At 35.4% G+C, this 14,476-nt stretch overlaps 1 protein-coding gene across 9 annotated transcripts in view; it reads right to left on the bottom strand.

Moving 5' to 3' along the window:
- The window catches only part of CSPP1 (centrosome and spindle pole associated protein 1), a 59,367-nt gene that overhangs the window by 23,260 nt on the left and 21,631 nt on the right, over window positions 1-14,476 (bottom strand). For 7 of the 9 annotated variants that reach the window (XM_057363896.1, XM_057363898.1, XM_057363903.1 and 4 more), the window contains 9 exons: window positions 13,550-13,651; window positions 12,832-12,908; window positions 10,961-11,054; window positions 9,886-9,943; window positions 6,121-6,311; window positions 5,105-5,223; window positions 4,237-4,315; window positions 3,784-3,904; window positions 1,654-1,789 (listed from right to left, as the gene is read on the bottom strand). In XM_057363896.1, the coding sequence (XP_057219879.1) occupies window positions 1,654-1,789; window positions 3,784-3,904; window positions 4,237-4,315; window positions 5,105-5,223; window positions 6,121-6,311; window positions 9,886-9,943; window positions 10,961-11,054; window positions 12,832-12,908; window positions 13,550-13,651 (977 nt within the window). The remainder of the gene's footprint in view (window positions 1-1,653; window positions 1,790-3,783; window positions 3,905-4,236; window positions 4,316-5,104; window positions 5,224-6,120; window positions 6,312-9,885; window positions 9,944-10,960; window positions 11,055-12,831; window positions 12,909-13,549; window positions 13,652-14,476) is intronic. The other 2 variants (XM_057363902.1, XM_057363904.1) reach the window with 1 other exon arrangement.

The following is a 14,476-nucleotide window of genomic DNA, read 5'->3' as shown; positions in this document are numbered from 1 at the left end:
TACRAATAATTAGGTACTTAGATTAAAATATTTGTTTTGTTGCTTTTCCTTTGTCAGGAATGATCCTTCACAACAAACCTCCCTTCTCCCCTGCCTCAAAATGCTATTCAATGAAAAGATAAAGAACTCAAAGACAAAACTGACTGACAAGTCRGTGCTGACAAGCTTATATTTAGAAACCACCCTTCCTTCTATCTCCTTAAAGCTGTAAAATATTTTTTATTTTAGTATTTATATTTTAAGTGCTGAAWCTCTCTTTAATTACTGTTGAGGGCAATAAGTGCAATTGAAGCACCGAAGCATATTTTGGTCTTCATGTCTTCAGTAATAATCCAGGTGCAGATTTCTGTATGTAAGCAAAGCAACATTAGCCAACATTTTCATCAAAATTTACATGGTGCCTAATCAAAAATGTTAATTTCAGCTCATTTTGAAGTGTTACCATACTACACTTAGAATGCTCATTTCAAAACAAAAAAGTACTGCACAGTTTTCAGATTACCTTTTGAAATAATGTTTCTGATAATTATGAATTACTGTAGTAATTTAAGCACACAGATTCCAAGAACTTTAAATTACATGCCTCTCTGTAAAGCAGCCTTTGCATATGTCAGAGTCTCAAAAGCTATTTACATACATTTTTAAGAGGATAAAAACACAAGTTACATTGCATAAAAAAGACACATGTCAGAAAGCATGTTCTGTTTCATGACACTTGACTCATGGATGATCCATCATGCTGCCAAGCTATGGTGGGAAAAGTACTTTACATATGTAATTCAGGAAAACAGGGTAAGAAGCTTCTTTCTCTTGCTTTCTCATTTACAGGCAGAGATAACTTCTCAGCAGTTATGTGCAGAGCTCAGGCCAGTATGAGACCTTTACATTTCCAGTCACACCATTGTTAAAGCCTAGAGGAAGAAGTCAAATAAATGCAGTGCCAGAAGTCAGGCAGTATGAACACCTCCATCTGCCCTGAGGATAAACACAAGCTTGGATCCTTAATACAAGCTTCTAAACTTGCAATTTGGCCACAAAATCTTTTAAGAGTATTTAAAGTTTACTCACCACTCTCAAAATATACTATTTTGACAAATGTTGTCAGGTGTCATGGAACTGAAATGAATCACTTTTATATATAAACAGTTRTCCAGTAAATATTTCAAGATTTACTGGAAGGGCAGGTGAACRACCTGGATCATRGTTATCTTCCAGCTCACTACTCCTATCTTGTATAAAACAGCACTTGGAAAAAAGTTAGCCTAGAAATTAYTTTTTMAAAKAAAAAAAATTAAAAACCTATTCCTAGGAAATGTTTAAATACAAGTCTTCCCAGCAGACTTTAGCATATTTGTATTGCAGATGATTCTGACAGCTTGTTTTCCACCTTCTCCCTTTACAACTGCATTATGTCTTCACTTAGAGTTRACATAGCCTGTGTTTCCCATTTTGTATGGATTACACTCTTTGAATGATTCTACAGAAATCAAAATAATAACTTTTCCTAGAGTGGATCTCCTTGAAACAAGTAAGTCTTATTTGTCAAGAGTTACCAGTGCTACAAAACAAGGAATAATATGGCTGAATAGAGCCCTTACAAAAGCAGGAAAACATCAGTCTTGAAAAGACAACCCATAATTTTCACAAACATACTTATCAGATTTCCTTCTGCATCTTTGAGAGGAGCACCACCACCACCTCTTCCCCAGGGGTTGTAATTCCTCATTTCTGCTTCTAACTTCTCCTTCTCCTCTCGCTCTTGTCTGCGTCGCTCTTCTCTTTCTCTGATCTAAAAACAAACCAGCCAAAGTTAGTTCCACAATAATATCACATTAAGTTGAAGGTTAATAAAGAGTTAATGGAGTAAACTGAATGCTCTCATAATCTATTTCCCTCATCTACATCAAGCAAATCCAAACAGTTCACTGGGTACACTGCAGACAGTGCGCTGAATTCTGCTGTCAAAATGTGCACATCCAGTTGTGCATAATCACAATTATAAGATTTCTATGTTACAGAAATGTTCACATCTGACATTTGCACCAGATCAGAGTTCCAYATCTTTGGACCTCTGATACAGATGTTTATACTGCCTGAAAATTAAAGGCAAAATTCTCCAATATTACTGCACTTACTTTTCTCAAACTGGTATACTTAGTTTAACCAAAACTTAGAGTGGAAATGAATCCTAATAATAAATGCCTTAACAGAATGTAACACAAATCTATAATCACTCATAAAATAGTTTTCTKCTATGATCTATGTATATGACACAGGGATGTTCATATGTTTTGTTCKTTTCTTTGCAAAATCATTTATGTAACTAAGTCTCCTAACAACCAGMATTTATAAAGTGAATAGCGGTTAAAATAGATGTTAAAAAGTCCACCTTCTACTCCAAGTTTTTAAAACTTTAAACTATTTATGTAGTTGAAATACATTACTGTGTTTTTCTTCAGTTTATTTCTCATGTGCATTAGATAAACATTTTGTTAGATATAGTTAGATAGAACACCGTGAGGGTGGTGAGGCACTGGAACAGGTTGCCCAGATAAGCTGTCGATGCCCCATCCCTGGAAGTGTTCAAGACCAGGCTGGATAGGGCCTCACACAGCCTGGTCTAGTGGAAGGTGTCCATGTCAGAGGGGCTGGAACTAGATGATTTTTAAGCTCCCTTCCAAACTAAGCCACTCTTGTAATTCTACATTTTCTCTTTATCAAGTAATCACAATTTCTGAAGAGATATAATGGGTCTGAAGAGACATAGTGACATAAAGACCCATTTAGCCCRTTCAAGTGTTTACAAAAATCATCAGATAGGTTTGTCTACATTAAAAAAAGAATACACTATCTTTTTTGAACCACAATAACTTTGAAAAACTGAATCATAGCACGTTTATTAGACCTTTATGTCAAATTGTGCAGTCTCTCATACAGCATGATAAAACTTAAGACTGCAGTGAGAACATGCCTTCAGAGAACTGTATGAACAGTATSTGACACTATTCCTAAATGTTTATTTTATTCTTTATTTCACCTTGGTCAGCAGCCTCTCCTTTACCCCTACACACAATCATAGTTAGAATTACAATATTTTTATAGTTATTATTTTCCTCTACCAAAGAGATACATAAAAAATAAAATAAGAAAAYATTAAGTGCCATTGAACTGGGTTCTAGAAATATTTCTTCCAAAGTAATGTGTCTCATCATGGTCAAATACATTTTTTAACTATAAACTCCCACAAGGGGCAGCAGCAAAAGGCCACTAAAATARGTGTAGGACTCCAATGTCTACTGGAACAGGAGATTCAAAAAATCTGTCTAGTCTATCAAAAAGAAAGCTAAAAAGAAGTAAGACACCATCTACAAACACAATGGAAATAAACATGAGGGARGCCTTTGAATTATGAAGAACTTAGTGAAATTAAGACTGTTCTTAATAATTAGAAAAATAATTAGAGCAGTACAAGCTATTGCTTTTAAGATGCAGGTTCTTAGGCTCATGAAAATAATTACATAAAGCAACATGCCTGGAACTAATCTGTTTGCTGCAAAAATCTTAACATTCTCTGTGCCTCTGACAAAAAATTTGAAGAGCTTACTGTCCACCTAAAGAGCTAAAATGAGCTAAAGCAGAGTCGGGGAAGGAAGTGATGAAAGAGAGTTTAGAAAGCTTTTTAGTTGTAAGCTAAATAAAATTGTCTTAAAGAGCACTACAGTTACAACGATTATATGTCAAAAAATAGAAGACTAAAGAGTTMGAAAGTTTATCACTCAGTACCTGCTGTTGTAATTCTTGTTGATAAGACAATGTTGACTCTTTGGAAGACTTTGTTTTTTCTTCAGAAAATGCTCCTATGCTTCTTTGTCTGTCTTCTGTATTCCTCTGTCCAATGTTGCTTCTAAATTGAAAAATCACACATACAAAAAGAAAACCTCACAGAGTCCAGAGGGGGTTAATTAAAAAAAAAACCTGTCCTGAAGTATTTAAGAGCTGTTGTTTCCCAGAGCCTGACARTTTATAATCTCAAACACTTCCTTGAATCCGTATGAAAGTACTACTTCACTGAATTATTTTCTTATTGTCTAGGTAGAAATCCTTAATTAGAAGTTTGAAGAGTTGTCTTTAACACATTTCGAAGGCCTATCTATTCTCAGCAAAATATTCCTAACACAAAAAGTATATCAATACAGATAAATACACAAAAATAATATGAATATAGGTAATACTTACATGGACTGTTCTACTGGGGCTTTGCCTAAAGGAGGATCCAGATTAGGTGTGGGTTGCATTCCCATCATACCTGTACCATCTGCATAGTGAAAAAAAAMCCCTATTTTAAATTTTGAATGCTCAGATATAAATATAATTATTTAWAAGAACAGAGTTCACTCCTCAAACTCTGCGAGTGCAGGATTACAAACAGAAGTCTCAGCTTCTATATTTTACCTTTTCTATGAAGGTAGCCCAACAATAATTTTACATTATTTCTGYTTTTTCTTCTAAAAAAGCAAAAAGAAAAAAAAAAGAGAAAAACAAACATCACATAATCCAGTCCCTCCCTACACACATCACAATTCTTTCAGTTGTGAAATCATCATGAAGTAGTCATAGGAATAGACAAAAAAATGAGTCCTAAAAATACAAAGCTAGACTACTTCATACATTATTTCAATATAATTAATGTTCTAATAAATATCTTTAAAATATTTCAAATTACCTCTGAAATTGTAACAACACCTAAACATGTAATTATTTATGATATAACCAATTTTAGAAAATAATGTTTTCATTATCAAAATTAYAAATAAAATTATCTGGGAGGAGTAATAGCAAAGTATCTGAGACTAGAGCTTGTCCAGCAACTAACAAGATTTCTGGAAGGCACAGTCACTTGCATTACTGGTGAAAATTGCTTCATTCAAAAACAGTATTGAAAAAAAGCCCTTTTCAATTTAGTATTCACATCTAAAATTCAATACACATCTAAAAATGAGTTTAATTTGCTGTTACAAGTTCTGCATTATTCATCATTTAACTAAATTAAAAGCAGTCATCTGAATCACTCCAACAACCAATCCACCTAAAAACATCAACTTACAATATGCAAGAGTGGGATCCAAAGGATTCCTAGCCCCATAAAAGTAATAAGCATCATCATAAGGTGTTTTATAGTTGTCTGTCAAAACTGGGGGTGGAGGCGGTGGCAACGGTGCAAGCCTTAAAGAAAAAAGGACAYAATTCCTTCGTTTGTTGTACAACTGAAAAGATATCAACAAAAGAAGTGAGGAAAAGAGAGAAGAAGAGAGAGAGAAAGAGAATAGAGCAGGGAAAGGGATGGAAAGAAAATTCATGAAGGAAAAATTCTAGATTTGGTTCAGCTGAAGACTTCTCATTAAAGCCATGYAGGAACAAGATGTAATAAGTCTCAGTAGGGAATTAACCTTCCCTTAGGCAGTGGTATGTGAACCCAGACTATTCTAGAGATCTCAAGAACATAAAACAAGCACATCTTCTTGAAGTGGCTCAGTTAATGGCACTTCCTGGCTACATCAGTAAAGAAAACAAGGCAAGATCTGGTCAAAGGGTGAGTAGCCCCATGCCTGAGGCTCCTTTTCTCCCTGAACAGTTTAGTCCAAATCACAGTATATAGTATAGTATATAGGAAGCTGTCCTTGGCTACAGTGCAGTCCTGAGCTCAGCCCTGGGAGACTGCTCAATTAGCAGGGGCCAAACTCATGTCATACCAGCCTTCTGAAAACATGGATTYTGCTGGGCATGTGCCCAAGCATCCTCACAACATGATGCAACATTACAGRCATGGACATAATTTCTACAGGGCAATCCTTATCCTACACAAACATGCACTAAGAGAGAGTTGTCTTCAGAGATAATCCAGCTGCCATGGATTTTTTGAACTAAGCTGTGAACAAATTGACATTAGAAGTTTATTCCAGTGCAAAGCAGTTAGTTTTCTGTTAATTGTCAAAATATAATTTCTATCTTCATCAGTTCCTTGGAGAAGGATCAACAGCATCCCTGAGCTCTACYTCAGCAGCAATAACATGATAAACAACCATTTTATTTAAAATGAAGAAAGAAATGATGGTGAAGCACCTGGGAGCTGCTATTTCCCCAAGACTGCTGATTAGACCCCTYGGAAAGTCTTTATCACTCTGAGAATCTTCATTCACTGGAGAGGCCGAACGGGCAGGCATTGGAGTTTGGAAAGCCACYCGGGGCCTTTCAGGAGGTACTTTCTCTTCAAAAGCTCTTCCTGTGAAGCCAAACTGCTTCAATCTATTTGGCTGAAGGAAAAGAAAAKAAGAGAAAAAKAAAGAGGAAAATAACCAAAACAAAACAGTTACTTTATTACTAGGAAATATTGGGTTAAACACTTTGCTGGATCCCAACTAGYCATTCAAATTTCTAGTAACTGCATTTTTTCCTCCCAATGATCTACTGGGAATCCAATACTACAAGGAAATCTAAGTTTATCACAGATTTACAGAAAGCAACCWTATCACAAGTTTCAGAAGTATCATGAATATAGTTAATGTCCAGAAAAAAATAACACTTCTTCAGCTATCTGTAGTACAGTTTATCTATAGCTGCCAGTTTTCTACAGCAACAGTATTCTCATATTATGTATAGGAAAAGTTTCTGAAATCCCTCSCCTCCATCCCAAGACTAAAATAGTTCATAATCAGCAAAAACTAAAATCAAATACACACTGAGACTTATTCCAATAAACATTTCCTTGCAAAAAAAAATTTTTTTAGTACGTTTGATCTTATTAATTTTTTCAACCACAACAATTATGAATTTTTGGGGAGAGTTCTTTTTAAAACAGAAGTAGCAAATGTTTATTGATAATTGACAGCCTCAGAAGAAAGTCAAAATCAACATGCAAATCATGTGAAGGCATGCAAGTAAGTTAGTTTCAGAACTATCCTATAACACCCAGAAAGCCCTTACAGCAACTGCTCTGCATAWCTATTTTAATTTTTGTTTAAATAAGGCAATATAATAGAAGAATGGAAAYAAATCATACATTGTATAAATAAAACAGATTTTGTTCTGAATTTATTGGTCCTAACATTGTAGCTCTTCAACTAATACRCATTCAGAGAAAGCAATACCAGAAACCACCTAAGTGTTAAATATCTATCAGAAAACCATATACMCTAAAAYATGGAAATATTTCAACAAAATATTAAATCTTTACCTCCTCATCACTTAGCTGCAAGACAGTATATACAAGGCAGTTAGTACTCACCAATCATGAACTACAGCGTTTACACAAAAATTCTAAAAATCTACTAGACATGAATATTTGCTAATAACATTTAACTTCAAATTTCTAGACATGAATACTGAATTAGATAACAGATACTAGCTAAAGCAATTGAATTTTATAAAGCAATCTACAGAAAGTCTTTTCAAATCCAGTTTTGAGCAGCAGAACATTTTAAACAGCCTTCCTCACCAACAGCATGAATCTGAACTGTTCCCTAAGTGCCCCAGATTTCAGCTCTACAGCTGATTTCAGATSTGGCTTCAGCATTCAGTTCATCCTGGGGATTGATTCACTTTAAACAAACAGCATATACAACAGTCTACATTTACAGATTCTTAATCAGGCATTACTATTTAACCAACCTGTAATTAATCAAGAAATCCACCTAATTAGAATCTCTCCCTGAGAGGCAATTTAAAGCTAACAGTGACTGATGCTTAATGAATGTAGCAATTCAACTTAATTGAAGGCTTTCAGCTAAATTAGTGGTTTTAAAACACTATGCATGCCTTGTACTTGTTCTAGATATAATTTTGTTCCTACAACAGGCACTTTTCAGACTCTGACTGAGATGTGTATGGTATATTGATTGCTGCAGCACAGCATGCTCCTACAGAGTCAGCTTTGATTACACAGTACTGTTTACACTGACCTTGCGGCCTGCTGAGCCASAAGAGCCAGCATCCTGTGCTCAGTTCTGCCTGCTTTCCTGCCTGCCTCCCAGCTGTACACTCCATCCCTCTTCCTTTCACCATCTGAATCCCTGATCAGCCAGCTGACCTCTCTATGCCAACTATAGCAGCAAAAAAGATTCAGACTTTTGCCAGATAAAAAAGCTGAATCAATTTGCAATAGGGAGCGAACAAGCACAACAGACACTTTAAACAGGGAGGGCAGGAACGTGCAACCAGAYAGGCGTTCTCCCTCCCCACTCAGGAGTAAGAATTTTGATTCAGCTTCATTGCTTGTCSGTGTGCATTCTCAGCCTCCTGTCTCACAAGCTTCACGGAAAGAAAGAAATGGTTTCACAGAATATTCTGGGTTGGAAGGGACCCACAAGGAGCTGACAAATACCATCTTACAGCTATTCATTCACCATCATTTTCTAGCAAATAGGACTTCATTTACCTCTACTGAGCCCTCCAGAAAGAGAACAAGTTTCATTCTGTGTCATAGCATGCCCCCAAAACAGCATGGTTGATAATTCAAACCAGYAACCAGTAAAATTAATAACCAGTCTAGCTTGAAAGTTTCCACCCTACACCTCAAACAGCACATCTCCACCATACCCAACCTGCAGTGGCTTTGGGCAMGTAGCAAGTGCAAATCATACAAGTTCTGTCACCTCTGCAAGACTATCAGTCTCCTACTAACATTACTAGTCCTGACAACCTACTCCTGGACACATGATAATAAAAATTCTGAATGCAATCATCATCTTACCAAGGAAATGGAGACAGAAGTAACTCTACATTAAGTCTTTCAAACAACACAGTACTAAATATCTTGCTTTTTACAAAATCCTATAAAATGCTTGTAATTCTAAACACTATATTGGATTACTTAAAAAAATACAAATTTTAAATTAAAAACTGCTAAAATGAGATCAACTCATCTGCAAAACAACCTTTTTTTTTAATTGAGAAAAAGAAAAAGCTTTCTGAAGCATACTYTGCATTCCGTAAGAAAGGTTACTAYTGTGTGCATGTAAGAGGCTCCCACTGGACACTAAGTATTGTTTCCATGATACCCACTATTTCTACAAATTTCCACTTGGATGCCGCAAAAGAAAATGTTCTGTAACTTCCATAAAAATATTTTCCTCTTAAGYTGAAAGCATGTGTAATGACTTATAGCCTGGGCTGCTTTTGGCTGGGGAAGAGTTCAGACATTGAATTTTCTTCAGTGTCTGGTATGGGGCARTGTTATGGATATRTGCTGAACACAGGACTGATAATATAGAGATATTTCTGTTACTACTAAGCAGGGTTTAAACAGAACCAAGGCCTTTTCTGCATTTTGTGCTGCCACACTTGTGAGGAGGCTGGGGATGCCTGGGAGGTTGGGAAGAGACACAGCTGGGACAGGTAACCCCAACTGAGCATCATACTCAGCATATAAAGTGCAGGGAAGAAAAAGGAAGGGAAGGATGTTTGGAGGGATGTTGTTTGTCTTCTCAATACATGTGATGGGGCCATGCTTTCCTGGGGATGGCTGAACGCCTGCCTGCCCATGGGAAGCACTGAATTAATTCATTGTTTTGCTTTGCTGATGTGTGCAGGTTTTGCTTTCCCTGTTAAACTGTGTTCATCTCAACCCATGAGTTTTCCAGCTTTTACCCTTCCTRTTCTCTCCCTGATCCTGATGGTGGGGAAGTGGGTGAGCAGCTGCTTGTGGGGCTTGGCTGCTGGATGGGGTACAGCCTCATCATGCTTGGCTTCAATTTTGTTATATATTTCTATTAAAAAGAAAACAGCCCAACACTGATCATTTTATAGAAGATCTACAGAGTTTTGTGACTGATCAACCACAAGAAAAAAAGAATAGGCTATAGAGGTGAAAGAAAATCCAAAATTTCTTACCTTCTTTTCTGGGTCTTGAGCTCCAGAAGCAGCAACTGAGAGCTCGAGTTCCTTCTCACTGTTTTGTTTTTTAAAAAAAGGATCAAATCAGAAAGCAGTAACAACTACATTGATTATTTCAAAGCACAAACTCATAACTCTAGTTAAAATAACCCTAAAAATACAGGGTAAGAGAAGACAATGATTCCAATCGATTTCTTCTGGAAAGGAAATCATATAGTATTTGTAAATACTATAAGTAAGTAATTATTTACTATAGTATTTGTAAACACTATAAGTATTTGTAAATTTCAGAGAAGGAAATCATATAGTATTTGTAAATAAACAGAAGTCTCAAGAAGTATCTGGCTATCATTTATTCCACCTATTAAAAATCCAACTATCCTAAAAGGACAAACCACTGCAATCCTTTTTACTATAACTTTTCAGGACCTTCCTAGAAAAAAGTTATCATTCATGTTAAAGAAGTTAATGTTAAATGCATTGAAATGAATTATTCAAAATGCAGCAATAAATACTCTTCTGTAATTTCTGGCCTCAAACTTATTCTGCATATACAATTTTTGTTGCAGTAAGACTGATAGTAACTGATTTTTAATTCCTTATCCCTTCCCTAATATTGCTATTATTCAGTAGGCAGCTGCTACTAGGTAAGGATGAAATTCATAGTTTATTATTCTGCATAAGCCAGATGGTCAAATGTTATAAAAATAAAATGTTACTTTCCTAAATTGGAGGGCAAAAACAAGGTTAATTTTCAACTTTGCCAGCAATTTAGACACYCCTCTACCAGCAAAAAAAAAGATAACTTCAGTTAAAACTTCTTTACCCTTAGGAATCTAAAAAAATCACTTTTAAAAATTAAAAAATACTTCACTATTCTTTGTTCCACTGAAAGCTTGTGAATAYGTTCATTAAAAACTAAAGCTCTCATGACAATGAATTTAATTGAACACAATATTCTYCAGCTACCTGGAATCCCTTAGTTATGAAATTGCTTCTTACCACACTGAATTAATAAAATGCCTTTAAATTTCAGCCATTATCTTTAAAAAATGTAGTAACTTTCCATTACCGTCTCTTATTTCGCTGTTGCTCAGCCATCTGTTCCATTAGTTCTTGTCTGTATTTCTGCTTTCTCCTTTGGAGAAGTTCTCGGTTGTGACCTCCTAATGGAAATGACCACACATTTGTTTAAATRCTCCATAAAATACACAAAAGGTACAGGACAAAAACATTGCCTTTCAGTCAATTTAAAAACTGAAACACAGTGGACTATACAAACACTGGATCTTTACCAAATAAAAATAAATGGATATCCAGTTTTAATAAAAAGTTTGTTTGGAGTATGATAATCAAAGCTACTGAAATTTTCATTATTGTTTTCCTAGTTTGCCTGGTTTTGTATAGTCAGGAAGCTACAAATTGAAAAGCTATTTGATACAGCAACAACTAAAAAAAGTACCTCTAATTTTGTTTTTTTTTCCTCTAATGTTCACCTAAGGAAGATACATTACAGCACTGCAAAATTATGAGGCATTCATTGCTCTCGATAAAAATGAAAATTAAAACTGAAGGGAGTCAAACCCATGGGGAGGAAAGCAAATTGCTCCACTTTTAGGATGGTTCCCATGACTACAAAGAATTGACAAAGTACCAACAGATGTGTGTATGTAAAAGGAATGTTGATAACAGCTCATGCAGATTTTAAGGAGCCCAGAAAACTTTCAGTTTTGTGGTGGTTCCCCCACCAAAAGCATGGAGGTCTTYTATTATTTTAAAAACAAACCCCAAAAATTATCATCACCACTTTTCTGTATACTATGACTATCAGACACAAAGACTCTTAWCACAGTCCATATACAAAGTCACTGTGGACTTCTGGTGAAGTCGACCTCAGTAATAAAGAGAAGGAAGCTGGAAAGAAACTAAAACAAAAGCCAAATAAAAAACAGCAACAACACCTGATGCATGACTGACTGATTTTCTTTATTTAACTATTCTGCTGGGGCTACAAAGTTACCAAACTCATGGTTTGTGAGTTTTGGGGGGAGTCTGAAATCACTTCTCATTTTCAAAAATTTCAAATTTTAATTTACTTAATCTTTACACAACATAGTTAACAATACTCTTCTAACTAGGACTGTGAGGAGTACAAATTCACACCTCTGTGTCCTCAAGTTAATACAAATGAGATAACTGGGCAGGCCAGAGAATGATCACTACAACACCACTGGTTTAATGCTGCCTTTAAACAGCTYCAAAAAATGACCTGTCACATATAGCACTGAAGATCAGGTAAATTGAAAAAATAAACAGAAATTATTCTGAAAACTGTTAATCTATTTTTCCATAATTCAAAGCTAGCTTGCCTTCAAGAGCTAACTGAAGAACTACTACATTTCTTTTATTCTGGCTTTATAGTTTTCTGAATTCAGCTAAGAATGCTATGTCTTCAGCAGTATTTCACTCTATTACACTCGCTCTATTACTCTGTTCCCTGCTAAATTTTATGTTAAAACAGGAAGAGATGACCAGAATCATTTGCTCTTGCCCAAGGTCGTGAAGAGTATCATTCTCCATATTTCTGCAATTAAAATTCACTATAAAGTTGTGTCTTTAACAATACAGAAATTAAGATTTCTCCCATACTTCATTTCTTGAAAAAAATTTCATTACCTATCTGGGCCTTAAAGTGTTAACAAAATCTAAGAAGAAACTTGKGCTCTTCAAAATTAATTAATAAATTCTGTTACATTAAGGGGGAAAAGGAGTATGTTTTCCTCTATTTTCTCTATGTAAATAATACTTATTTATCAATCTTGGAGATTGCCAGCACATGGAAAAATAAAAGCTCATTTTTCTAGTTTTTAACTACTCACAGAGAAAAATAATATATGCAAAGGAAACCTAATTCAGTGTTATTTGTTAGGTTTTTATACATACCAAGAACAAGGCCTGTTGCATACCGCATTTCAGCTGCAGACTTGGCCTGTTCATTAGCTGAAGAACTAATCTGATTTCTGGCAAAGACAAAAAAGAAAATGGAATGATCAAACTCAAGAATTTCCTACACAGTTTGTGGGAAACATTACAGACTCACATCACATCACTATGTGACATATTTATGACAAACAGTTTTCCCAAAATCCAAATAAATATCCCAAGCAAAAGAAGAAAATGCCTGGCAAAAAGGCATTTCTCACAATTCCCATTTGCCTGTGGTTTCTGAAGCCATCAGAAAAATTGACTCAGTTGAGCACTTCAACCATGTTGACAGACTGAATGGTGCCAGTCAAGAGTTTATGTTGGGACTTTACAAGAGTTCTGCTTCTGCCTCACCCACTTAGATCATTTCAGGACTTGCAAAACCAAGAGGAAGAAAAAGTATTTTAAAACTACAATCAAAACAGGATTCCACACTATTTAACTCAAAAAAAGTCCTCAATTCGAGAATAGGTGCTCTATTATTTCAAAAAGAAAGATGGCATGCAAGTTTCAATGGCTGTTTTYAAAGAAAACATGTTTTTATTGTTGTAGTATATTCTAGCTGCAGGAAAACCTATCAGACATTTCCGACCACATTCTGCAATTTCAAATCAACATTTTCCTCTCACCATGACTTTGTAGCACAATTGCCAGAAAAATATGCAGTATACCACACCTAGAATCTCCAGTCCTTGAGATCGGCCACAAAAGTGCGCTTTCCTTTAATTCATCTTCATAATCTGCAGGTACATCTCTTACCATTCCATTCAGATAAGGCCTTAAAGAAATAGAAAATATTCAGCTATGCTTGCCTAGAAACAGCCAATCTGAAATGGAAGGTTGAGCAGTTTCATGCAAATGGATCTGCAGCCTSAATGCACACTAGACAGCAGAACCGGTTCTGAAAATATCACACAAATTTTCTAGAAATAATTCACTTTGCTAGAACTATCAGGGCAGCTCTCTGGAGTGCGAATTCCCAAGCCTGCCTTCCTGCAGCCTTTATCTAATGAGTTTGGTTAAGAATTTTGAGAGCTACAGAACTTTTAACACTCACACTGTATAAATTGAAACAGATCTTGTTGCTCTTAATCCCCAGGAGCCAAGAAAGTCTACAAAACACAGTTACTGGGTGAGTCTGGTGAAACAGTCAATACAGATATTAAAAGCTTCTTTAATCTACACCTCACTACACATCTGTTGGAATTTAAAAGGGTGAGGTGATTTTGGTCACGACAAAAGACAGGCAACACTGTGAATACAAAAATTCAGGAGCTAAAATTCCAGTCATCTACATAAAAAGTTAAATCATATGATTGATACTTCAAGTAACTTCAAAGGTGCCAAATAGCATAGGGACACAAGGAAGCTGTTCCAGAAAGATCTGGGGTAGTAGAATCTATAAGCTTTTCTTGATTTGCGAAATAACAACTCTAATGAGGACTTCAAGTTATCATGACAAAATAGTGCAAAAATAGGTATTCAATGAAAAACAAAGTACCTAACAAATGCTAACAAAGTTATATATTTTCCACAGCTGGACAGAGCCATGGAGTTCCTATTAAGCAAACAAGAAAAAAAAGAAAAAAAAAAAAAAAAAAAA

Source organism: Malurus melanocephalus, unplaced genomic scaffold (genome assembly GCF_030028575.1).
Source record: "Malurus melanocephalus ecotype Western Australia unplaced genomic scaffold, MMel_1.1 scaffold_32, whole genome shotgun sequence".
Lineage (NCBI taxonomy): Eukaryota > Metazoa > Chordata > Aves > Passeriformes > Maluridae > Malurus > Malurus melanocephalus.
The sequence above is the reverse complement of the archived record's forward strand: the minus strand, read 5'-3'. Positions and strand labels throughout refer to the sequence as shown.